General features: G+C 48.1%; 3 protein-coding genes and 2 long non-coding RNA genes across 8 annotated transcripts in view; 2 read left to right on the top strand and 3 right to left on the bottom strand.

Moving 5' to 3' along the window:
- The window catches only part of LOC135317299 (uncharacterized), a 21,999-nt gene extending 9,092 nt beyond the window's left edge, over window positions 1–12,907 (top strand). For both annotated transcript variants that reach the window (XR_010376309.1, XR_010376308.1), the window contains exons 2-4: window positions 4,847–5,137; window positions 9,261–9,545; window positions 12,790–12,907. This is a non-coding gene — a long non-coding RNA (uncharacterized LOC135317299). The remainder of the gene's footprint in view (window positions 1–4,846; window positions 5,138–9,260; window positions 9,546–12,789) is intronic.
- On the bottom strand, window positions 45–10,488 carry HOXB6 (homeobox B6). 2 transcript variants are annotated; one of them, XM_064473311.1, is made up of 3 exons: window positions 10,003–10,488; window positions 2,481–2,647; window positions 45–1,152 (listed from the first exon to the last, which is right to left on the bottom strand). In XM_064473311.1, the coding sequence occupies exons 1-3, from the start codon at window positions 10,014–10,016 to the stop codon at window positions 893–895; spliced, it is 441 nt and encodes a 146-aa protein (XP_064329381.1). In that variant the 5' UTR covers window positions 10,017–10,488; the 3' UTR covers window positions 45–892. The 2 variants fall into 2 exon arrangements, with proteins under 2 accessions (XP_064329381.1, XP_064329380.1); XM_064473310.1 differs by having other exon boundaries at window positions 2,481–3,068; window positions 10,003–10,485.
- On the bottom strand, window positions 12,616–17,143 carry HOXB7 (homeobox B7). The gene is made up of 2 exons (XM_064473312.1): window positions 16,497–17,143; window positions 12,616–13,574 (listed from the first exon to the last, which is right to left on the bottom strand). The coding sequence occupies exons 1-2, from the start codon at window positions 16,894–16,896 to the stop codon at window positions 13,321–13,323; spliced, it is 654 nt and encodes a 217-aa protein (XP_064329382.1). The 5' UTR covers window positions 16,897–17,143; the 3' UTR covers window positions 12,616–13,320.
- Window positions 17,144–18,579: 1,436 nt separating this feature from the next.
- On the bottom strand, window positions 18,580–23,341 carry HOXB8 (homeobox B8). 2 transcript variants are annotated; one of them, XM_064473309.1, is made up of 2 exons: window positions 20,654–23,341; window positions 18,580–19,783 (listed from the first exon to the last, which is right to left on the bottom strand). In XM_064473309.1, the coding sequence occupies exons 1-2, from the start codon at window positions 21,072–21,074 to the stop codon at window positions 19,479–19,481; spliced, it is 726 nt and encodes a 241-aa protein (XP_064329379.1). In that variant the 5' UTR covers window positions 21,075–23,341; the 3' UTR covers window positions 18,580–19,478. The 2 variants fall into 2 exon arrangements, with proteins under 2 accessions (XP_064329379.1, XP_064329378.1); XM_064473308.1 differs by having other exon boundaries at window positions 18,580–19,786.
- Window positions 19,587–24,329, top strand: LOC135317300 (uncharacterized). The gene is made up of 3 exons (XR_010376311.1): window positions 19,587–19,700; window positions 22,851–22,905; window positions 24,104–24,329. It is a non-coding gene; the product is annotated as an uncharacterized LOC135317300 (long non-coding RNA).
- The last annotated feature ends 1,449 nt before the right edge of the window (window positions 24,330–25,778 follow it).

Raw genomic sequence — 25,778 nt, forward strand, 5'->3', positions numbered from 1 at the left:
CCTGGAAAAGGGAAAGATAATAATAATGACAGGGGGGGTGTGCGTGAGATCGAAGACTTTGTTTTTATTAGAGAATTCCATGGTCATACCTAAGACAAACTTCAAACACAACACGTACAAAAATTAATAAAATATAACTTTTTGTCGCTGTTGTTGCTTTTGCATCCTTTTAGGTAGTACTCGTTCTTTCAGTAGGTTTTTCTTAGAAAAAAAACAAAACAAAACAAACAAAAAACCCTAATTACAAAGACCCCAGGGCTTGATTAATTTACCAAAGGAGGGGAAAAAATCAAAATTAAAAAAAAAAACCCTATGTCAACCGTGCATGAAACATTTTTACAAAATTAAGACAATAAACACCCCAAATGACATATATTGCAGCACTTCCATTAAATACAAGAGTTAGCAGATTACTAACAGTGACACCAAGGGTAGAAACACGGGTAGGAGTCCTTTTCTTTTCTTTTTTTTTTTTTTTTTGTCTTTTCTCTTTCCCTTTCTTTTCCTCGTTCTCTCTCTCTCTTCACTTTTTTATTATTATAATATCATTTCGGGGGGGGTGTGGAGTGGGAGGGGAGGGAGGTCTAGGAAGGAAAAAAAAAAATTCCAAAACGCAACTAGAAGCCTGATTTTTTTGTTGTTGGTTTTTTTTTTCCCCTGGACACGACAGATCACGGGGAACACGAGTCCGTGGCATTGGTGGCCCAAACTTTCTAGCTGTTGCCGCTGCTGCAGAGGGCTTGTCCCACCAATGTGCAGGTTTTCCCTGGCCTCGCAGCCAGCCCACACCCCCCTCATCCTCTCGGCTCTCACACACTCACTCCCTCCCTCTCTATTTTTTTTTTCCTTTTTTTAATTTTTTTTAAATCTGTGTGTGTTTTAAATAATACTTTCACTCCGCCGTTTTCTCCTCCTCCTCCTCTGCGCTCAGTTGCGAGGAGTTGAGCAATTTATTCTCTTTTTTCCACTTCATCCTGCGGTTCTGGAACCAGATTTTGATCTGCCGCTCCGTCAGGCAGAGGGAATGGGCGATCTCGATCCGCCGGCGCCGGGTCAGGTAGCGGTTGAAGTGAAATTCCTTCTCCAGCTCCAGCGTCTGGTAGCGGGTGTAGGTCTGGCGGCCTCTGCGGCCGCTGGGCCCGAAGGAGGAACCTGTGACACCCGCAAAAAAAAAAAAAAAAAAAAAGGAAAAAAATAGGAAAATATAGGAAAAAAAATAAGGGGGGAAAGGGGGTGGAGGGTGGGGAGGGAGAAAAAGTAGAGAGAGAGGAAAGGAAAAACACGGGAAAGCCCTGAGGTTTAGTGGAGCCGCGGAGATGCTGCATAATCCGCGGGGACGCTACGCCCCGCACCGCGGCTGCGTGCGGAGGGGTGCGTGCCCGCTCCCCTGCCCTCCAAAGGCTTTGGCCAAGCCCAGAGTAACCCCCAGCGCCGTGAGCCCCTCCGTGCGCGCAGGGAGAGGCTCCCTGGCCGGGCCGCAGCCGCGGAAGATCCGCAGCCGCGCTGCAGGCGGCAGGGCAGAAGGGTTAATGCTGGAGTGGCCAGACTGCAGGCAGGGCTGGGGAGACAGGGCGAGATCTATCTTATTCCGGGATGAAAAATCGCAAGGTGTTCTCACCCCCCCGCCCGCCCTCGCTATTTTCCACCCTACCGGCAACTGTAATAGATCTGAGCATTTAAGCAATAATGAAGTGAATCGATCTGCCCAAACTCTACATTAAAGAGGACACAACACTTTATGTCCCTGCGCTAATGGACATCAATTTGGAACTTAAAAGGCAACAAATGCATCTAAACATGGGAAGGAGGGTGGTGAGCCTCTATTATTTTTCTTTCTCTCCCCCCCCCCCCCTTTTTTTTTTTTAATTCTGATTGAGGAAACAGCACTTAAAGAAGTCATATATCACCAGGGTGGGGAAAAAAATTCTCCCCAGGCAGACTTTTCATTATGTGCGAGTTTCATTAAAAATGTAGCCCTCTCTTTTCAAATATTTAAACACTTCGATATTATTTAACTCCAGACCGGCTAGCCTGCGAGAGAGGGAGCTGCGCGGGGGTGTGGGTCCGTGCGTGTGTAAAGTCATCCAGATCTGATTTGGAAAAGATATCTCCCTGTGCGTGTGGGGGAAAGACAGAGACAAATCGTTGTAGCTGAGTGACACGCAAACTGGAATGTGCAAAAAAAAAAAGGGGGGGGGGATGGAGAAATACTGTATTGGGGTTTAAATACAGGGCAAACTTTTTAGCTGGGGGGGGTGGGGTGCTGGGGGAAAATACTTCAGCGGCGTGAAGTTTTGGTGCGTGTCAGGAGCAAGTTGGAGCCTCTCGTGCCGCCTAACTTCACGGCTGGAAGTTTGGGCTTTAAAGTGAACCTTATTCCTGCTTCCCTCGCTCGCTCGCTCTCTCTCTCTCGGGCGGTAACAAATAAGAAAGGGGGGGAGGAGATTGATGTATTTATTTCTGTAAAAGAGTAAACTCACTATTGCAAGAGTTCATCCGCTGCATCCAGGGGTAAACCGGGGCGGAACACTTTTGCTCCTCGCTCTCTCCGAACACAGTTTTGCCTTGCGCGCAGTCCGACTTGCGCGGCTCGGGGGCGAAGGGCACCTCGTCCAGGGTGGGGGGGGCGCACGCAGGGTCCTTCTCCCTGAAAAACCCGCCGGCCCCATAGTCACAGGCGGAGCTGCGGCTGTAGGCTCCGTTGCTTTGCTGGTAGTAAGGAGAGGAGGTATAGCCCTTCTCCTGGACGCCCGTGGCTCCATAGGTGGTGGGGTAGTGCCTCAAAGGATCCGCATAGCCCGAGGGATATAGCGGGATCTGTCCCAGGAAGGGCTCCTGCCCCGCCGCCAGACTCACCGGGAAGGTCGAGTTGACAAAATAAGAACTCATTGGAAGGAGCCCTGCCGTCCTTTCCCGGCTTTATGATTTGTTGTGTTTTATAGTCCAAGTGGTTTAGCTATTAGTAGTATATCGGAGATTGGGTTTTAGCTGAAGGGAGATGGCGTGGTGCCAGCGAGGGACACAAGGAAATACAACCATCTGATCATGGGCTGACCAATAGCAGGCGCCTGAGGTTGCAAAATAGCACCCATGAGGAGCTGAGATTGCACCAGGGACCCCAAGAACAAACCATCCACCCCCTTTTCCCTCCCTTTTAAACAACAGAAATGCACCCCCTTAACCAAATATATAATATCTGCCGAAAGAAACATTCCCGGCGCGCTCGGAGCTTCATAAATAAATAAACGCGTCCGTCCCCCCCCTCCCTCCCCGCCTCCCCCCCCCAGCTCAGCGCGGGGGTGTGCGAGAGCCCGTCTGCACCGACGGCGGTGTGCGCGCCTGGATGTATATTTACGCACGTATAACGTATACAAATACCCGCTGTAAGTGGAAGGGGGGGTGGGGGGGGAAGAGAAAAGTTGATTATTCGCATGCGGAAAAACTTTAACCCCTAATGTGTGCAAATCGTCCTGAAGTGTCTGGGTGCTTTGCTGCAGTTAAAGAAAACACACCAAAAAAAAAAAAAAAAAAAAAAGGGAAAAAAAGTTTTGTCCTTGTGCGTGTGTGAAGTTTGCAAGGAGGAGATCCCGCCGGCTTGATTAACTTACATTTGCTTTAAGAGAAGAAATCGGTTTGGACAACTTATTGCGGTTCATGATTATCTAATTACCATAGATTAGCATTCCCTGTTCAGCAAAGCTGCGCTTGCTTGAAGGTAAACCTTCGCTTTCCAGATATTGCATCTTTTTCTTTTTCCTTTATTTTCTTTTTTTTTTTTCCCTTTTTTTCCCTGCAAAGGCTCCGTGTTCGGGAGATAAATGGCAAATCGAAGTATTTCCTTTATCCCTTGTTAAATCCCGATATCCTCCGGAGTCCGGTACCGCATTGTGCCCTCTTGCGTTTTTTTGTTAATACCAAATCTATGTCCGACCTTTTATGGCTAAAAGGGAGCCTTGAGTTACCGTCGAAAGCTGAGTTTATTGATTGTTACCGATCGAGATTTTTTTTTTTTAAAGGGAGGGAAGCTGGCGGTGTGATGGGGCTGCTGCCTCGGAGGTGCGCAGGGACCCCGCGGGTCTGCATCCCCCTCTTTGAGCCCGTCCCCACTGCAAAATACCTATTTTTGCAAAGTTAAAAGGCTGGAAGGGATAATTCCGAAAGTCTCAAGCAATTCCCGGGTACCCTAAAAGCTGCGCTTTGCTCTGGGGTTCGCCTCTCCCGGTTTCGCCTGGATTCCCTCGCCAGAGATGGGCTCTGCCCTACCTGGTGCATCCCCCCCTCAGATCCCTGTTTGCTCAAGGTAGGGTTGGATCTTTGACCGCCGCCTTCCTTTTTTTTTTTTTCCAATGGGAAAATCAGAGAGATCTCACAGGGTAAAAAAAATACCCCAAGCAACAACAACTAAATTAAACCCAGGACTGTCCCCCGATCCTTCGCGTTTTATCAAGGATTTGTTTCCTGTCCGAATTTGTAGCCATCTGTCTGTCGGGTCTCACACGCAATGAAATGACACGCCTTATGATACACACTCCCCTGTACTTGAATCTGTGAATGTGTGTGCTACAAATCTGGAATTACATATATTACATGGTGGCTGTAGAGCTGCCAATGCGGCTCTCTCTGACGGAGCTCTAAGTATCTACGAAACTGGTATCTTATTACGAGCCAATTTATTTTAAACACCATGTTTACAGCAGCAAAGCCAAGATTGTTTCATGCCACGGCTGCAACGAACATTTCGACTGAAACGTAATCCTTATAATTCAAGGAAATAACATGCAAAGGAAGTAGTTTTCCATCCTCCACCCCCTCTCTGACTGATATCTCTTATTATTTGTTCTTGCAGAGTTTCCCTTTGTGTATGGAATGGACCCAAACTTACGTAGATCTGCTTTATTGGTATGCAAGAAAAAAAAATGAGATTGAAAGGGAACGATGACTAGAGAAGAAAAAAAACACCCAACCAGGATCGGATGAGAGCCTGAAGTTAACTGCTTTGCGGGAGCCGAGCAGCTCATACATTTGATTAGAGAGTTACGCAATATTTGTAGCTCTGCAAAACCAGCGATGATCTGGCATGATCAGCTCCGCATGCAGATTTTGGGCTAAGAAATGGGATGTCCTGATAATTCAATGCGTGAGTACATCTGCTGAAAATGTTTGCTCTAATGCTTTCTCTCACTTCTCGTGGTTGCTCTGCAAATAAATCCCTCGAAATAGTTTGTACAAAAACAAGAAAAAAATCCCCCTCCCCAGAGTTTTACCGCAGTGAAATACGGCTCATCCCGGTACCTTTGTGGCTAAATCAGGCTTTTTGACGGAGTTTGACAGTCGGCATTTTAAAAGAAAATAAAAATGCACTCACTGAAGCTGCCCGCTCGCTAATTGCTTATCGCTGGCATTTTAGACGCGCTGGAGATAAAAAATCGTACATCTTGCCTCTTAGCAGGAGGATGACCCTATAGGCGGTTATTTGGGGGAGGAAAAGAACAGACGAAAACTTGGTTCCCAACGTGCAAAAAAAAACCCCCAACGCCTGTCATAGTTTTCATCTTCCGGAGGGTCAGGCCCGCGGTCTAATTGATTTGCCACCTATAATACATGTAAATACGAACGGAGGTCTTAAACCACACTACATCTCAGAGAACCGAGTGTTTAGCACAGAGGTGGTTTCGATTCCCGGCTCAATAGTTTTAAAAAAATATTAAATTAAAAGAAAATTAACATGTTGGCTTGTTAGTGTAACTGTTTAGCAGACGCTCTCCTGCCTTCCCTCTAAAGTCCGAAGGTAAATCTGAGACAGATTTTGCGAATATATTTTCTCTGGACGCCTCTAGCGCCAGCCCAGCCGGGAGGGACACGGACACAGAGCAATAACGGTGGCAGAACCGAGCTTATACAGTAGCCCTTAAGTTAGACCCGTCTTTGAGGGCACCGGTGGGCACATCTTTATTTAGTCTTTGGCCTCATCTCCTCAAAACCAGGCGCAGGGTTTGCTAAGAAGGAGGCAATAAAGCAGGGAAGTTGCGAGAGACGCCAGAAGGTGGTATAACCCATTGAAGTGCGCTGGGCAGCCGGCTTTCCCCTCCTGACAGACATCACTCCACTGGCAGGGCATAAATAGAGATAAAGAGAAGTATTTACAGTATGTACAATCCCAGCTCTCTGCCCAGGAAGGTCCCACTGTTTGTCGCTTTGCTTTTCTGGCCAGCAAACGCCAACCCCACCAAGCAGAGCCAGGCGGATAGATGAGGGGATTAAAACAACCCCCAAATATTTCGAAATGCAAACAGAACAGAGCATTGCTTGTGTGAAAGCTAAACCCGCTAAGAACTTGGTAGAAAGTTCAGTGCAGTTGGTTCCAATAAAAAATGAAACTCTCTTTTTTTCATGTGGAGCTGGAATTCCCGATCCTTCTGAAGTGAGAACACAGCGGGGGTTTCCCTACCGAGGGACTTATTGCAGCCATAAAGTCAAGCCAACACCACGAAAACACTTGAAAAACCCCCTTGTTCCTGGAGTCAGACATAGAAAGCCATTGGCAGCAGAGCAGCCTCCCCTGTAATGCTCATGCACACCCAACAGCACATCGGAAAAAAAAAAAACCCCGACAGAGCCATGTAGAGCTCCAGGGGTGGAGGATTTAAAGCAATAATCCCTGAAGGTGCAAAAAAATACCCGCTCTCCCCGCGCAAAACCGCCTGAAACTTAATTTCCAGCAATATAAGTTTAATTTACCTGACTTCCCGTGCAGTGCATAATAACCTTGTTAATGGGATCTTTGAAAAGAAGCAATAATAATCTACCATTGTTCCATTAAAGAGTGCAGCTAATTATTAACAAAAAAAAAAAAAAAAGAAGAAGGGGGAGGGGGGAGGAGGGGAGGGCAGGGGGGGAGAGGGGCGTTGGGGGAGTCAAAATGAGCCCAGACCGGAGTATTTCCGCGAAAGCCAGCCCTGGGAAGGGGAAAGGGGGGGGCTGCTGGCCAAGTAATATTGGGAAAGCAGGGAGAAGGAGAGGAAAAGGCGAGATGGACCTTGTAATGCGGAAAGGGAATGCTGGGGGGTGTTGGGAATTACAGCATGGAACAAGTTAATCATGGCTCTTGCTGGTCAAAAGGGAGAAACTTTTTCTTTTTTTAAATTTTTTCTCCTCTCTGTTTTTTTTTTAACATAGTCCCTGGGCATCTCACTTTCTTCGAGAAAACGTCCCTGGTCTAGACGTAAACAGTTGCCAGGAAACTGTGTGGTAGAAGGAGAAAACGAGAGGGAGAAAGCGAGAGGGAGGGAGGGAGAGAGAGAAACCTTTTAAAATAACAGACACGCATTGTCCCTGCAAAAGCCTACAGTAACTTAAAAGTGATTCGTTCTCCGCCTTTACTCCCTGCTCCTTCCCCAGCAACCACCTCAATTTTGTGTACACGACTTGACATATCTTCTCCAGACCCCGCCGAAATGACCGCTCCAAGCAATAAATAAATACAAGCCCCTCCGCCTCTCACCATCAGCTGAAACCCCCTCGCCTCGCACGGCGCTACCGCAGCGCCTTTCACAACATCTTCCACCACCTTCCACGTCCCGCGGGGGTGTGGGGGGTGTGTGTGTGGGGGCGGGCAGAGCTTTGGGAGCCCCTTACACGTGTGTGCGGGGATAGGATTGTACGCGCGCGGTGCGGGGGTACGCGCGGTATCACCGTGGCGGGGGACGTATAGATCGCCACGCGCGTCTGGGGTGGCCGTAGCTCACATGTGAGTGCGCATATACGTGCGAGTGCACCTTACATATATATATTCAGGCACTTTCAGGCGAGGCGTGGAGCTAAAAGCACATCCACCGTTTGCAAATCACAGCAGGGCACCAGGCCTCGAGGGCGAAGCGCATCCCACGGGGGGCTTTGGGAGGGGGAGGGCTGCGGTCCCGGGCACCGCCGCCCGGGCAGGGAGAGGGGAGGACAGCCGCGGTAGGGTTCCCCCCCCCCCCCCCCCCGTGCCCCCCTCCGGGGCAGTGGCTGCGGGGAGCCCCCCGGGAGCCGCCGGCCGCCGCCGCCGACGGTAGATGGCAGCAAACGGCGGGGAATGGGGCGAGCCCCGCGGCGCGGCGGCGGCACCGGGGGGACGGCGCGGCGGGGGGTGCCCCCGCTTTTGATGCCGTTCCTTCTTATTTTCTTAAATTAAAAGCAGGGGAGGGTGCCAGGAGGGGAGCCCCGCCGGGAGGAGCGCGGACACCCCCCCCCCCAACCCCCAGCCCCACCAGCACCGGCGGTGCACGGAGGTTTCTCGGTCCACCCACGCCGGAGCGGGCTGAAATGGTTAAAAAGACCTGCCCGCAGCGAGGTGCGTGGCTTTCCACAAGTGGTTGCCCACGCAGGATGAGGAAGGATCGGCATAAAAGCGTTTTGGAGCAACGTCTCTAAATTAAATTAATTTTTAAAATATTTTTTTCTTCATTATTTTTATGTCTTACGAAGAGCAAAGGAAAAAAACGAGCGCAGAGAGACTTGGGGAAAAGGGAGAACAGGCGCTTGAACCGGCATTAATCCCCCCCCCACACCCCGTGATTTATGAAAAATGTAACAGGTTCGGGAAGAAATAGCTTTTCAAAATGACTTTCTGTTTATTATTTCCACGGCTTGCGATCATTTACTCTTGTCCACACAATATTCAGGCACAGTCAGTTGAGGTGAGATAAATCGTCACGTCATAAAATGGTTTATGGTTAAGTAATGAATCTCTTACTCAATCTCGCTTCTCATACACAGGCTCGTACATTATCTTATTTAAAAATCACCTCGTAACAGTAGCAATTAGTACTATATTTCAAAACCCCGCACACACACACCCCCCCCGAAATCTTGAAATAAATTTAAAAAATAAACCCACATGTAAAATGACGAGCGTTCTCCGGCCAAATATTTTCCTAAACCCGAAGGCAAGCGTTAGGGTCTCGGAGGGGGGGGGATTTGCACATAACCTGGTGTGGGAAAGCACGGGCGCGCCGTGGGGCTGAGACCCGAGCCCGTGTCCCGGTGGGGAGAGCCGTGAAGCCCCGGGAACATCGCAGAACGCAATTAAATACACGGAGGTTTATTGCATCGCAACGTCAGCTTCATTTGGGAGTTTCACAAGGGGGAAAAAAAAAATACAATGAGAGCGCTGCGCTCTGGGTTGGCTTCATCCTTATTACCTTTTTTTTTTTTCTCTTTTCTTTTCCTTTTTTGCCCCCTCCTTTTTTTTTTTTTTTTTCTTTTTAACTAATTTCCAGAACCTTATTTCCGAGGACTGCCGCGAACTGCCCTCTCCGAAGAAACCACCCCCATAATAATGACCCTGGAGAGCAACGCAAAACCCAACTGGCTTCCACACAAACTTCGCCAAATTACTGGGCTCGCCTGAAGACGGGCGAACTGGCAAGAGCTTCTGCGAGGGGGGAAAAAATAAAACACGACAACTACCCACAAAGGGTTTGGTATTTTTTTAAAGGCAGTATCTAAAAGCCTCCGTCACCGAGCTACTGCAAAATCCTTCGTTCCAAGTCTACTATCTCCAGGTGACCTTACAGGCTTTATTTTTCCTTCTTATTCCGTTATTTTATTTTTCTTTCTCTTTCTTATTTCCTTATTTCTTCCTCTCTTCCTTTCTCACTCTCTTTCTCTCTTGCTTTCTTATATTTTCCATTTTCTTTCTCTATTTCTTTCCTTTCTTTTCTCAATTTCTTTCTTTACTTTTTTCCTATTCTCCTTCCTCTCTCCCTTTCTCTCTTTTTCTCACCTTTACGCTACAATTTTTTCGGGGAAATTGTCGCTTAAACAGATTTCCAGCACCCCAGATTTCTTCCAGTGCCCCCCTTCTCCATCACCCCACCCTTTTCTTTCTATACACACACACACGCCCCCCCACCCGGTAGAGGGAGATGGGGAATGGAATAGAAAAAGCAGCTTGACAAATGCATTTTTTTTTTCTCAGAGAAAACATTACATTAAGAGAAACAGATATTATTCCCTTACCTTTTGACGTCCATTTCTGTGGTATAAGTAAAATATATAGGGAGAGAGAGACAGCGTTTGCTTATCTGTTAGCTGACAAATATTGTCCCAACCTGATAGCCGTCGATTGCCTCTCTGACTTGTGAGAGCTTCTTGCATTTCTGTCATTTGCATAGAAAATGGAGTAACTTCCCTCTTTGAAAAATGATAGCCTCCACTCGGTCCAGAATCTCCTCTGCCCCTCCATTACTACTGAGATTCCAAATCAGCAGGCAAATTAACAGAGGAATTAAAAAAATAATAATTAAAAAAAAAAAAGATATAACTCTTTCCCTACGTGTGTGTGCAGAGGTGGGTGTCTCTGGGTGCGGGTGGATGTGGGTATAGGCGCCCCCCCCTCCCCTCTCCCCTGTTTTAGCCCTATCGAGCTTATACACAAAAGTAAAAAAATGTAAAGAGGCGAGAGCCCTATAGAGGACACTGATCCGACCCAAGGTGCAGCGGACAGAAGAATGGTGCAATATAACCACATGGGAAATAATAAAAAGTTCATGTTCACGGTTAGCAGTCCACATGACCGGCTCTGGCCAATCCCAGAACCCAGCCACTCATAAAGTTCTATCACAAAGTTGTAAATTTTCATAAAACAACAAGGAATTTATTGCATTTCTTCATGACCGGTTTAACAGCAGTCTTTTTCTTAGCCGCCATCTTTTTTTTTTAAACAAAAATAAAAGAATATGAAAGCGGGTTCAGGGATTTTTGTGTCCCCCCCCCCCTTGGTTGCAAGTGGGGGGGGGGTTGGAGAGAAATAATCGAATAACGCCCCACACGTTAGGCTACCAATAACAGCCCCCCCAGAATAAAGAGCTTGGGGTTGGGGTTGGCTTTTAAATGGGGAGAGGCACAGTAAAACAGTGGGGTTCGGGTGGGATTTTTGATGTCTTTTTTTTTACGCAATTGGGATGCTTTCTGCTGAAAGGGGCAATGGGCAGATTTCGGGGCCGGGGGGTGACGGGGGGGGGGGGGGGGGAGAAAGCAAATAGAGGCAAATAGAGGCAAATAAATGCAATCAAAGCGTGGCAGGGGTGCCCGTGCCCTGGGCAGAGCCGAGCCGCGGGGTTCGTGCCTGCGGGGCTCCCCACGGCCAGACACCCCCAAAGGAGCCTCCGGGTCCCCCCCGATTCCCCCCCCGGGTCCCGCTATAGCGCGGGGGGGAGGCGGGGGATGGATGCTCCGGCAAGGTGGGTCACCCCGCCGGTAAGCTGCCGCCCTGGCTTAAGCATATTAAAGCGTCGGTGTAGACCTTGCTTTGCCTGGTCGGTTTTGTTTTTTTTTTTCCATGGATTTCGCCTCAATTCCTTCTTGGCCCCCGACCACAGAGGTCCGGGCCAGGAGCGGGAGGGGGGGAAATTTCTAGAACCCCTCCTTCCCACCCCCCCACCCCCAGCCCCCCATCCTCACTATACACAGAGCGTTCCTGCAAAGAGATTGCAGCAAGGCATTTCAGTAAGGAAAAAGGGAAAAATTCCCTCTTTTCCCTTCCCTTCAAGTGGGAATTTCAGCCGGCAAAAGCCATAATAGCTGCCGCTTCTAGTAATGAGCTTCCCGTAATTAGTGTATGCAGCGTATACTGTGAGTCCGTATTAGAGACGTGGGCGCCCAGATGCTTGACGTGGCATCTTATTTTCGCTAAAACCTGCTCAGGGATGCCCTGCGCGCCTTCGCCCAGGACATGAAGTCATCTGTGGTGGTGGGTGGTGAGAAAGCAGAGAGGAGAGGAAGGGGAGAAGGTGGAAAGCTGCCATCGCCAAGTCCTTCCAAAGCTGCTGCATTTGTTTTCTTTCTTTTTTCTTTCTTTCTTTTTTTTTTTTTTTCTTTTTTCCCCCTGTGCATCTTGCACAACGCATTTGTGGAGTAAATTACGTGGAGCCTCCGCGGGAGGAATCCGCGGCTTTACTGCGCAGCCTGGCAGTGTAAATAAACAGGCAGGGGCGGGAGGGGGTGAGGGCGGCGGAGGATGCTCCCCCGCGCAAGTGCTTAAATTTAGTCGCCTTTTGTTTTGCATTGTTGATTTTTTTTCCTCCCTGCGTTTAATTGCTTTAATTTATTTTATGCCTGCTTTGATGCTAAACATTATTTGGCGCTAATGAAAGAGTTCCAGTCCGCAGTAAAGTAATTGAAGGGCGGAGGGAGAATCTAACAACAAAAATGTATATACTAAAGGCACGGTAAAACAGACCGGTTTTTTGCAAATTAGTTACAAGAAGAAGAGAATTAAAACAAGGGGCTGAAAGACTGTTTGGGCTGTTTCTGGCTTCTTCGCATTCCTCCTTTATGCTTTTGCTCACTTCAGTAATAGCCCCAGAGCAACCGCAGGGGAGAGAGAAGGGAGCCCAACCCGTATCTCCAGAGCCCCGAACATCAGTTGTATCTTAGTATATTCGCCAAATCTATCGAAAAGGTACCCAAATTTTGAAAGGAGCAGCTGTCCTAAAAAGAGACGTTCGGGATGATAGGCGTGGGCGCGTGTTAATCTAAAAGGATCTTTCGGTGTATTTATTTTCCATGGGAAAAAGCAACTCTAAAAGCCCGTGTGTGATTTTTAGTAAGAAAAGAAGGAACCCAACGCGATGGGAGATTATGGGAGATTTCCTTTTTATTTCGAAGAATAATAATCACAGACAAGGGGAAGGAAAAAAAAAAAAAGCAACGCGTCGCCATTAAATAATTTGCTACTTTGATATACAACATTTTACGTAGCACAATATTAATTAATCTTCTTTTTTGTGTTTTTTTTTTTCTTAGAGACGTGAACAAGGAAGAAATCCAGGTAAAAATATACACAGACAGAAGAGCATAGCAAGGAGAAAAGAACAACAGAGGTTAAGGGGAGAAAGCGTAATAATCATTCGCATTATGTACAGGACTATTTACGCTAAGTATAATTTGCATTCAGACTTTCAGGTCACATTTTCTAAATTAAAGGTGCTAAACACGACCACGTTACTTCATACCGAAAGGTACACAGCGAAGTACAAACGGAGCTTTACAAATTACTTGTACTATAGGAAGACTCACATAGAAAAATGTGTCTATTCTGACTCTAAAGCCACATTTATAGGTAGATAGTCATTCTATTGTACAAAAAAAAAAGGACTTTAATATAGGTAGTATTTTTTTCAGTGTCAGGAAACACAATGTATCATTCCTAGGGTTTTTAATTATTTATGCACTTATCATTTTTCTATTTTAATATATAGTCTTTTTCTGTGGGTTTTTCCCCCCTTTTCTTCTCGCGTGGGTTTCGACGTTTCCTGCATCCCCCTCTCGCCCCTTTCATTCCTCCTCGTCGTCCTCCGCGTCTGGTTTTTCCTGGCTGTTGGAGCCGGAGCAGGCAGTTTTATTTTCTTTTTTCCACTTCATGCGCCTGTTCTGGAACCAGATTTTGATCTGTCTCTCCGTGAGACACAGGGCGTGGGCGATCTCGATGCGTCTCCTCCTCGTCAGGTAGCGGTTGTAGTGGAACTCCTTCTCCAGCTCCAGGGTCTGGTACCTGGTGTAGGTCTGGCGGCCGCGTTTTCTGTCGGTGCCTGGCAAATAAAGGCAGAATTAGATCAGCTGGGGGGTTGGGGGGCATCTTTTGGAGACGCCGGTTTGGTTTGCTCTCTTGGTTTCGTCTTTGGGTGCAGCCTAGCAAGGACCCATCCACTGCAGTCTCACGGGTGGACAAAATCCTCGGAGGAACTGCACAACCTGGGGCAGCCCTTTTTATTTGCAAGGCCAACTCGTGCTCGATGCTTTCCCCCACCTCACCCTCCCTGTTCGCAGCCCCCCAAAACCGCCGCAGTTTTCATTTCCCTTCATCTAGGAAAAGCGTGCGGTGCTTTTTTTGTGTGTGTGTGCCTGTGCCTGTGCATGTCTCCGGGTGAACAACAAACTTCAGAAGTTTCCTGCCCTCGTAGCAGCGCTCAGGCTCTGAGTTCCTGCTTTAATTTTTAGTTAGACACCAGAAATTTCGGACGGTTGGGGAATAAATACAGAAATACGGTCGAGCGAGAGCGAGAGAGGCATCTACTACCTACACAAATGCAACTATTTGTCCTCTCTTAAAGCTGTCACCAGGGCGCCTGCTTGGAAGGTGTGCGATGGTCTTAGTTACTTCAGGGGATGTTTTGGGCACAGCAGTGATTTCTGGGGCCGAGAGGGGGTCTGCACAGATAAGAGGCGCCTCAACCCTTACCCCAGGCTCCCCACCACCCTCCAGCTGCCCGCGAGTGGGGTTTGGAGAGGGCCCAGCTCCTAATTCTCCCTTCCACCCAACATTTCCTGCAGTCTGATTGGAAATAATTCCACAATATTGTGTTTGTGATCCTGACTCTCTTTTCTATGTAAATGCTGTGTATATCTATAGGATAATGTATTCTTTCCCAGAGCGGTGGGGATAGCGAAGAGCAGCCCTCGGCCTCTCCTCCACACATTCCACCGGACTCCTCTTCGTCTTCCCTCCCCCCCCCCCCCCCCCATTCTTTTTAAAAGAAGAAAAGATCCAGTCATTAAAAGGGGGGGTGGGGGGGAAGGCAAAATAGCCAGGCTAGCTGTAAAGTAAAAATGTGCAGGTCGTGGAATGCGGGTTGTAAAATCCGCTGAGGGGAGAGCCATAAACTGCTGCTGAATAGGGATGACAACTCTATCTCTGCTCCCTGATGAAATTCCACAAGCGCGATCGCACAGTGGGCATGAGGGATGGGGCGGGGGGCGGGCGGGGGGACCCCGCTTTTACGACCGAGGTCGTGTTTCTCTGCTTTTTAGGCTCATCGGATCTCAGAGTATCCCGGGTTTTTTTTCGAGCGCAGGACCCGGCGCGTTTCCCGGCTTCCAAACCCTCTCTAATGTTGATCCTCGCAGCGTCACGGGCTAAAAGGGGCGGGGGGGGGGGGGGGGGGGGCTTCTTAAATCTAAAGTCAGATAAAAGCAGGGATGAAGTGTTTACGACCAGAAATATTTGGTCTTTGATAAATCAACTGTAAAAGTGAATGAATTATGGAGCAGGTAATGGAAAGAACTGACCACCAAATAAGTGTGAGGGTAACTCCTGCCTTTATAAGCCGCTGTGCATTGGCTCCTCCGCTGTTTTCTTTTAACTCTGCTTCGCAGGGAGGCTGGCCCGCACTCCCCTCGCCCCCGAGGCTTCCTAACAAGACCCTTTCCGAATATTTGGCGGCGGAGGGAGGCTCGCTGCCGGGGATGCTCTCAAGTTGCAATCTGGCACGGCAGAGGAGAAGCCGGGGCGGCTGGAAAACGAGCTCACGCCTTCCCCTCCCTTCCCAGCCGGGACACCCACCACCCCACCCCCCCCCAATCCCCAGCTCCTTAGGATTACACGAGTGTAAACACCACCACGCGTGTACACGGACGCGGGCCGGGCTGTTCCGAGCCGGGGGGAGCCCGGCCCGCAGCGCCCAGCGCGGCCCTTGGGGGGGAGAAGGGGGGGAGGGATGCGCCGGCCCCGCTCCCGCGCAAAGGAAACAGATATTTATTAAATGTTAATTGACATTAATACCCTGAGAAGGAGCTCCTCGGTGACCGAGGGCAGCGCGGCCGCCCGGCGTGCGGCGGCTTTGGGACACGTGTGTGCGGGGGCAGCGTGTCCCGGCGTGGGGCGTCCCAAGCCCTGCTCCGCTTGCGCGGAACGCTGCGCGGCCTTCCGCGGAGCTGCGCTGCCCCTGCGCCGCGGCAGCGTCCAGGGGACCCCCAGCTCCTGTGCTGGGGGGGGGTGGGTAGGCCCACTCTGAGCACCCCATGGTCCCCAAAGAGCTTCCCCCAAGGTGGGGAGCACATCGCGCCCCTCCGCGGGGATGTTTTTCTGGAGATGACACAGATAAACGTGCCCCCCGCCCCCCCTTCGGTCCATCCATCCGGATTCCGGCCGGAGCGACACTGTTTGGAGAGCGGGAATTTAATTGCACCCGGAATGATGTGCTGCTGTTCCTGATGGCAACACGCTACGCTTAATTGCAGCGCCTGGGACATTGCGGTGAGGGGCTGGCAAACGAAGGCTTTGCAATCTAACGGAAAACAGCCCAAGCTTGCAAGCACCTCCCATCAATAGTTTCTTTCCGAATCTATACCTACATCTACACGGGGGAAGCACAATCTCCATCCTGTAAATAGAGGAGAAGAAGGGGCTGGCCATTATTTCTGCAGCTCTGTCTGTCCCCTCTAAGACAAACTGCCTTTTGCATGGCACATACACAGCCCCGGCAACACCAATAAATATTTAAAGCTAAAAGGATGGCTTTGGGGCGGGGGGGTGGGTGGGGGTGGTGTGTGTTCGCCCTCTCCCTCTCTCTTTTGAAGATGCGTTTTCGGTGAAACGTCATGAAAGGAGTTGGGGACAATTCCCCCCTCCCCTCCCCCTCCGCCACCCCCCGCGCACGCCATCAAATAATTCACACTCCCCCCCACTCCCCTCCACCCCCCCGGCTCCTTTCTTTGGGGAGGCTGGGGCTTACCTGTGCTCCTCATCCAGGGGTAGATACGGAAGTTACTGTCGCTTTGCAAATCTGAGTCCCTCTGGTCCGTTTTGCTGCAATTCTGCTTGGAAGCATCTCCCGGGCACATCATGGAGAGGTTTTGCTCAAAAGGGGAACAGTGCATGTTGAAGGAGCCGGGCTCCAGGCCGTAACCGGAGGAATACATGCTGGGGGGCTGGGGGTGCACGGCGCTGCCACTGGAGTAGAGCCCGGGCATGGAGGCGGCGAAGGGAGGCGTGGATCCGGCCCCATACCCCGCTCGCTGGGTGTTGGAGGCGAAAGCGCAAGAAGTTTGCTCGGGAAAGACTCCGGATGGGAAAACCGAACTTGCGGCTTGATATTTAGAAAATAAAGCATTCGCATAATACAATGAACTCATAATTTGGCCGGGTGATTTGTAGGTCGGGACGTTTTAGTGTCGGTTTTACGAGGTACCGTGATATATTACGGAATTAGAGTCCAGATTTACACCAAAAAGGAGCCCTTTTTCCTCCCGGCCCATGTGACGCGCGGGCACGTGGCTCCGGCGGCGCCAATCGCCGCCCGCTCCCTCCTCGGGGGCAAAAAATTGTGGTGCTGCTGGATTTATAAAATATGATAAATAATTGATGCGATATAAAACCCTCCAAGATCTATGCTGGAAGGGGTGAAATTGTGCTGGAGTCGATAAGCAACCTGTAATCAGTTTTCAGCTCAGACCGAGGGAGAAAGAGAAAAGGGGGGGGGGGGGGGTAAAAGCACGTTGCTGATAAACCGGCGTCTCCCTCTCGGTCTCTCTCTGCTGGAGGAAAAGGAAGGGAGCTCTATTTATCCCTTTATTGATCCCGTCTAAAATTCCCTCCTTCGCACCATGTCCTCGGCTCCGAGGTACTTTTTCACAAGACTGTACATAATTCCCTCCCCTCCCCCCTTGACCCTCTCCCCCTCCCCGGGCACCCCCCACCCCACCCCCCAAAAAAAAAAAAGGAGACAAATGTCTCATTGATACCTAATAGTTTCAGGGTTCTTTTTTCCCAAATGCCATTCAGCTCTATATGTAATTTATTCCAGTGCCACAGGCTTTGAGCTTCGTATTGAGCTGGCATTTGCTTTTCTTGTTGCGAAAAATAAAGAGCGCACAGATCCCTTGTTTAGCGTGTCAGCGGTTCTGCGGGACTCAATTACAGTTAGAAGTAAAACCTTACCAGCTGGCTGATTTGCTTTCTGCTGGAGAAGCAGAGAGACCTTCCAAAATGTGATCTGCCTCATTTTTTTTATTATTATTTTTTTAAAGGGGGTGAGGGGGGTGGGTTAGAAAGAAAGAAAGTCTTACAGGCAGGAAAAGCAGCCCAGACAATGGTGGATGTGCATCTAGGGCTTGTGCTGTTTCTCCTTTCCCAAGGTTATGTTGCAAGGGGATGGGTGTGCGTCCCCGCACTCCTCTATTGCCATGGCAGGGCCGCTCGGCAGGCGAAGGAGCAGAAAGCAGCTCAGCTGAGAGACTGGCAATTTTATCTTCTGGTTTTTTTTTTTTTCCTTTTTTTCTTTGCAGCGAAATGAGTGGGAGGAAAGGAAGGGGGACCCAGAGCTGGGCTTTTCTTGTGGGGACGGTGGGGTGGGTGAGGAGAGGGGGAAAAGGAGGAGAGGGGGGGAAGGAGGAGAGAGGGGGGAAAGCAGGGAAGAGGGGGTAAAGAAGGAAGAGGGAAAAGGGAGGAAAGAGGGAGAAAGGAGGAAAGAGAAAGGGGAAAAACCAACAAAACCAACACACGTTACCTTCAGGAAGGATTTCCACACAGCCTCCCAACCTGTCACCACCCAGGAACTGTTAGAAACAACAACAAGAGCAGAAGCCATGGCAGTTGCCCCGTCCCCCTCCCCTTCCCCAGGGCTCCCAGGCAGCAGCGCCCCGGCCCCAGCCCCTGCCCTCGCCCGTCCCAGCAGCGATCCAGCCCGCCAGCATCTCTCCAGGCAAAGAAGTCTTTGATGGCCAGGGCTGCAGCTCCGACACAATTGACTTTTATTTCCTTTCTATCAAAGTGGTCCTGGAGGAAATGGAGCAGGGTAAAAGAATGATGTCACGGAATTCTCGCTTGTAAACTTTATTGTAACTTTCTTCCGCCGCTTCCAGGTTTAGACAATAGAACAAAGTGATGAAAGAACAACAAAATATATCATTAGTTCCCCCAATAAAGTAATTCACGTATACAGTATACATTCTTTTTCACAGTTAACCTAAAGATCACTTTACAACTTGCTTCACTGTGCGCATGCTAACTAAAGGAGAGAAAAACGCTTTTTTTCTTGTCTTTTTTTTTCTTTTTTTCCTTTTTTTTGGAAGAGACATTCAAAAATTGTAAACAAAAACAAACCAAAACAAAAAATAAATCCCGAACCAAAGAAAAGAAGAGAAGTAAGGAAAGTAAAGAGAGGAAGAGAGAGAAAGGGAGAGATAACTATAGCATAAATAGGCAGTTTCATGTTGTTGGGATGTTTGTTTCAATAGCTACCTCCAGTACATACAGATAAACCACAACAAAAAAGGTGGAAAATAATAATTAAAAAAAAAAAAAGTGCACAAATGTAATTTCACGTAACTCCTATAGCATTGAAAGCTATGTTAATCAACCCACCCCCCAGGAAAGAAGAGAGAGACAGAGAGAAAGACAGAGAGAGAGAGAAAATTTCACAGTCATGTTTTACATAAGCTATTGCGTTACACTACCACTAGTTAATAACTGGCAAAAGGCAGGAGAGACCTCCCGATCACTTTTGCATACTGTTCATTGTATCAAAGGATAATCAGGAAAGTGGTGCTTACAGCTATATTGTTTTACAGCAATAAAAGGTTTTTTTTTTTCCTTTCTCTTTTCTATGCATTGTTGGTTTTTTTCCCACCCCTCCCTTACACTAACTGCCATTAACGTGGGGCTCGGGGGCTCTTCCACCCCAGCAGCGCTTGCCTTTCAGTCCTTAAAAATCCTTTTATTTCTTGTCCGCCTTCTGTGCTTCCCCTTCCTCGTCCACCTCCTGGGCTCTTTCCATTTTCTGTTTTTCCAGTTCTTCCTGCTCGCATTTGCTGCTGGGAAACTTGTCTTTGTTGTTTTCCTTTTTCCATTTCATCCTCCTGTTCTGGAACCAGATTTTGACCTGCCTTTCTGTCAATCCCAGGGCATGCGAGACCTCGATCCTCCGTTTGCGGGTCAGGTAGGGATTAAATAGAAATTCCTTCTCCAGTTCCAGCGTCTGGTAGCGGCTGTAGGTTTGCCTCCCCCTCCTCCGTCCAGCGGCTGCTGGGGAATTGCAAAGGTTGGGTGGAAGAGGGGAGGAAGAGAAGGAGGTTGAAAGATACATAAACCAGGCTCGGGAATGGGCGCACACAGGCTCACACCAGCTCACACACACTCACACCAGCTCACACACACTCGCACCAGCTCACACACACTCGCACCCGCTCACGCACACACTCAGACACACACACTCAGGCACACACACACGCACACACACAGGCACGGGAGGGGGAGGAAGAAAGGACTCGCAGGAGCAAAGGCAGGAAGCAAACAGGGAGAGGGAAAGGCTCCTGTAGAATATTATAAAAGGGAAGATGGTTATAAAGGGAAGGGGTGATGGTGGCGGGGGGGGGGGGGGGCACCCACCAGCCCACTCCGAGCAGCTACAGCTAAAGCCTGCACTTGCACACTTATTATTACCCGAACCACAACAGCAACAACAACAACAGGCTCCGGCTCTTTGGGATCCAGCAACAAAACAAAACAAAACAAAAAAACCAAAAGAGAAAAAGGCAAAAGCTGCAGCCCGGGGAGAGCTAGCAGCACCACCGAAATCCCAAATCAAACGCAAAACAAAAATGAAGGAGCTTTTTAAGGCTATAAAAGTGCCATAAACTTTAAGGACGCTTCCTTCCACAGAAAGCCCGGCTCGCTCAGCCCCCAGAAGAAAAGGTCTCCTTCAGGGTAATTAAACTATAAAGCAATTTACAAGTGCAAAAGTTTACCCCCATAAAGCAGTAAAATACAGTCACTGGGGAAGAAAAAGGGAGCGAAAGAAAGCAAGCAAGCAAGAGGGGCAGAAAGAAAGCAAGAGGGCTACTTTATGGGCTCAGGAAATGCCTCCTCGCTGTCCTTTCCATCTCGCCTCACCTTGCGGTCGCATCCAGGGGAAAAGCTGGGTCGGAGAAGGGCTTTGCTCCGAGCTCTCCGCCTCCTCTCCAAGGCCGCTGGCAGCAAGCTTGCAGTCCGTGTACTGCACCAAGTCCGACTCCTGGGCGCTGAAGAGGCTCTGCCTTTGCAAGGGGTCGTAGCCATAGAAGTTGCTGGGGTCCCCATGGCACGCCACGGCGCAGGGATTCTGTTGGTAAGGGGAGCTGGAGAGTGAGGATGCTCCGTGGTAAAACTCCTGGATTTGGGTCGGATGCTGGAAGGTGCCCCCCGTGCTGGGTCCGTACACCACCGTGGGTCTGCCCCCAAGATCCTGAGCGAACCCACAGTCATAGTAATTGGGACGCAAGGAGTCCCCGGTTTTGTATTTGGAGAAGAGTGAGTTGACAAAATAAGAGCTCATTTTAATTTAAATAAGAATATTTGTTTGGAGGAGGAAGAAAAGGGGAGGAAAAAAAAAAAAAAAAAAAGGCAACCAAACCAGACCACGGGAATCTATTAGCAAAAAAAGAAAGCGCTAAGATGCTAAGCAACGACAGTTTGTGATTTCCAGGAATATAAAAGGAGGATATAATCAAAACTCTAAGCCTGCATGATATTGAATTCTTTCCTCCCCCCCCACCCCTAAAAAAAAAAAAAAATCGCCACTTAAAGAGTTCTCGCTTTACATTTCCAAGAAGAGATGCCAGTTCATAAACAGTTTTCAGTGATTTACTTCAGCGCAAATGAGTTGTTTCATATTTTGCAGTGTCTTTTCATGATCATTTGCATCTATTACCAAAACCTCATCCTATTGGCTTCTCCTTACTCCACACGGACTCTGCACTGCATGATTGTGAAAGGAAGAGTGTGAGAGAATAAAGAAGGAAAAGCAAGCGAGGGGGAGCGAGAGAGGGAGAGGGAGCGAGAGAGAGAGAGAGGGAGCGAGAGGGGAAGGGAGAAGGAGGTGGGGTGAATATACGGATTAAATATGTTTAACTACCTACATTAATGAGATATCGCTCGCCTCACAACAAATCACATACCTAGACCACCCAAAAGATTGATTTTTGGGGAGTGTTGGAAAATTAAAGAGAAGCGCTCGCAGTCGTTAATTTCAAAATTTTAACGAGGCAGTTTTAGCCTTTTTAAATGTCAGGGTCGCTTTGGAAAACTGTAAAAGAACACGATTTAATTGCTACCAGTTTTAAAAGGTCCTATAAATGTAATTGGTATTTTAATACAAGTTATCAAATCATACAGCTTCTTACCCTAAACATATTTTAAAACAAACGAGGTAGTCATATTTAACATTTTAATGATCAATTTCCTTATTATTGATAAAGGTTTAACTATCACATGAAGGGAATTGCATTTGTAATAGCCCCAAAAAAGGCTGTAAACTGTTTAACAAACTATAAAACGCCATAAAGCCGGGGATGTTGTTGTTGTTTATACCGCACTACATAAAAGCCGTTAGGATTTTACGAGTTCGTTCCTCTACTGCTATAAACCAGAGGTTTCGATTGGACCCGTCCGCATTACAGCGAGATGTTGAGGTGTCAATATTGAATTAAAATGATTATAGTTTTTCATATATACCATTGACTTTTTGTGGCTCTCCCGCAGCCCCCTCCCTGCCTCCTCCCCCGCCGAGGACTTGCTCAAGACGTGGCCGGGGATGATTGCGAACTAAAAGTATTGTGTCGCTTATCGCACCCCGAACAGAACCTTTATGGTCAGGAACTGATGGCTGTTCCCCACCTCACCCCCTCCTCAATAACTTCAAAATTTTTTTGGTGGCTTTCTTTTTTATTTTTTTTTTTGCATGATACTTCTAATGAAAACTGGGGAGAGGAGGGGGTGGGGTAAGGGAGAGAGGCGAGAGGCTTTCTATTTTATTGGCATTTGGTAACAACGGAGCAAACTTACCCCTAAGATGCCAACGCTGCAATTTTCCACCATCTAAACACACAGGGGGTAGATTTTGAAATTCATTTATCGCAGTCAGCAAATATTACCGAGACGTATTTCAGCTAATAACGACACCAAACCCTCCCAACCCAAAGGCTCCCCGACACCCACGACGCCCCTCCAAGCCCCTCGCAATGCCAGCTATATTTTTCAATCCTTCAACCTTCAATAGGAGTTAAAGGCACTCTTTTAAACCTCTATTTTCTCCCTCCCCCTCTTGCCCTAGGTGGATTTCTGCTGCTTCCCATCGCATCCGTCTGCGCGGTTTTGACACGAGAAAGGTGAATTAAAGAGGGTTTCTCTCGTCCTGCCTTCAACTGAGGGACAATTTTCCACCTCCACAACATGGAAAAGAGGAAAAAGTTGAAAGGTTTCCGTTAGTCTGCCTTGCCAGGGCTTTGGTAAAGAAATACTTGGATTCAAATTGGCAGTGGGAATAGGCAGGGAATTAAGGAAGACAGCAAGAGAGAAAGGGAGAAAGAAAGAAAGAAAACAAAGATAGCAACGGAATAAAACTTTAAAACCATCCTTAGAGAAATAATTTAAGTAAATACGTTTCCTTTATTTTGTGTAGGGATCATTTCAGTCGAGTCTAAGAGCCTTTTCAAGTAATTATTGTTGTTGGAGCACTTGCAGTGGTATAATTAAGGCTTCTCCCCCCCTAAAAGACAAGTTAACATTTTATTTTTCTCAAGACTTTTATTGTCGATTGAGCAGATTTTGGTTTCATCTTTGAACATAAAACCCCAGAAATGGTGCGCAGAAGTAAACAGAGCTCCGCAGCCTGGCGTGGGGATGCTCGATGCTAGAATTTTCAGGAAAGGAAGAAGAAAAAAAAAAAGAATCGACTAAAGTATTCCTGGAAGGGAAGCTCTCTTCTTCTCTGTGTATTTAGAAGCGTACTCCCATCTAATCAAGTTTGTAAAGTAAAAAATACCCGGAATTCCCGTTCATCCGCGGACCCCGAGAAGGCAGGAGTGAAGTTGCTCTTGGAAGTTAACATTTTTATCAAGTGCAGTAGAATTTTATGGTCGTGATGTGATGGTAACTCACCAACGCACCAGAAATCAATGGCTGATCTTAAATCATTCATATACTGTACTCAGCTTCCTGATGAAAGGAAAATGTTTCTATTATAAGAAAAAACAAGTGGGGATGTGTGTGCGTGTGTGTGTCTGTGAGAGAGAAGATAATTTATAAATACCCAGTGGAGGAAAGATTTATTAGGAATTCACAAGGAAAAAAAAAAGAACCCCAAACCCTTTCCTAGGTAACCCTTAACTTTTCACTACTCTGCATTTTACTGAACGCCCAAGGGCAGGGGGTTCTGTATTTCCCCATCTACTGCTGTTTACATTCGTATTTAATTTTGCAGCATTTAAACAGAGCCTTGAGAGGTTTAAACTTTGCTTTTTAAAACAACACCTCACATCCTGCTCTGTCGTGTGTATCGGTTTAATTTGTTACATTCTTCCCCAGGATGCTGCGTGTTGGAGGACGGGCGTATTTTCTGGTGTAACTTCGGAGGAAGATTTATTCAGAAAATACCTGTTTATAACAATTTGAAAGAAAAGCTATATTGAAATGATCGCCACCACTCCTTTCTACCTTATTTCTAGCTGAATTTGTAGCTGAAGGGCTGGGACGTCTGAATAATTTTTGTCCTGTAATTTTGAAGAAACAAAGGCCAAAATAAAAGTGAACTAACGGAGTTCAAAGTTTACATTTTTGCTGCTGTTGCGGCAGTGGAGTATTCGTACGTCTCACAAAACGCGGTCAGTTACTAGCATTTTGGATTGATTTACTATTTTGTAGCATTTAAAAATATTTCCAAACATATTAAGTGAAGACCTTGGGCAAGGAGCGGTAGCGTTACCCAAAGACGGAGCAACTACACCAAAAATGACCGGTTCAACTTCTAGAAAGCAAATACTAGGGTTTGTTTTTTTCCGGCGATGGCTTTGAATCTAAAACGTAAAATAAAGAGCCGAGAAAGCGCAGATCATCCTAACGGCTTAGGTAAATGTCCTGATCGTGCCTTTGCCCCCGAAATCGCGGAGCCGCTCCCTTCTCCCGTCCTGCAAACGTCAACCTTCGGTTCGGAGATAACCGAGCTGGCCTCCCACCTCCACCCGAACCAGACTAGGTTGGTTTGCTTTTTTTTTTTTTAAATTTCTCCCCTTCAGACGAACATTTAAAATAGATGCGTGTCCCACCTCTCACCGCATCCCAGCTCAGAGCCTCCAGATTAACTCTTTTGTTGTTGTGGTTTTTTGGTCTTTGTTTTTTGTTTTGGTTTTGCTTTTTTTTTTCCCAGCCGCACATAATTTACCCTCGCCGGGAAAAAATAGATGTAACCTATAAAATCGGCAAAACAGCTATAATTAACCCTATATTTTATGCCTGGGGATTATTCATGCTCGCCAGCAAACAGCCCGCTTGCCGCCGCTGATGACATCAAGGTGTTACGCGGCCGAGCGCGGGAGACGCGCGTCATGCGTGGAGCAACGGCGCCACCTCGCGGCCGAGCGCGGAGCCGCAGCCGCGCGGGGAGCCGGGGGCGCTTTCCCTGGCGGTTCGCGGGGGGCAGGGGGAAAAAAAAAGGGGGGTGGCGGGGATCCCGCTTGGACCCGGGGAAATAAAACCAGGCAAAAGCGATGGGAGGCGAGGGAGAAAAAGGCAAAGCTCGTCCCGCCTCCCCGCCCCGCAGCGCTGAAGTTTTCCGCGCAGAAAGCTCCACCATCCAGTCGTTCTCCCCGGCAATAAAAGAGGGAAAATGGGTTTGCTTTTGAAAACCACTATTGTTTCAAATTCCGAGACTAAACAATTGGTCATTCTGCTCTGGAGGGGGAAGGCCAGGGCTGTAAACCGATAAAGAGCTTCCCAAGCCCAGACGTCTCGCCAGAACTTCGAGTGTGTGAGCGTGGGGGTGCCTCTGTGTGTGTGTTGTTGTTGTTGTGGGCATGGCTCGCATTCTGGCAGCCTGGAATTGCTTTAAAGGAAAAAGAAAATAAAAAAAAGAAGAAGAAGAAGAAGAAAAAAGAAGAAGGGGGGGGGAAGAACAAAGGGAATCATCCAGAGCGCTGGATTTTCACGGCATCTGCAAGAGAAGAATAAATTAGCAAAAGTCCCTCCCCACCTTTTCTCTCCCTCC

Source organism: Phalacrocorax carbo, chromosome 25 (assembly GCF_963921805.1).
Source record: "Phalacrocorax carbo chromosome 25, bPhaCar2.1, whole genome shotgun sequence".
Lineage (NCBI taxonomy): Eukaryota > Metazoa > Chordata > Aves > Suliformes > Phalacrocoracidae > Phalacrocorax > Phalacrocorax carbo.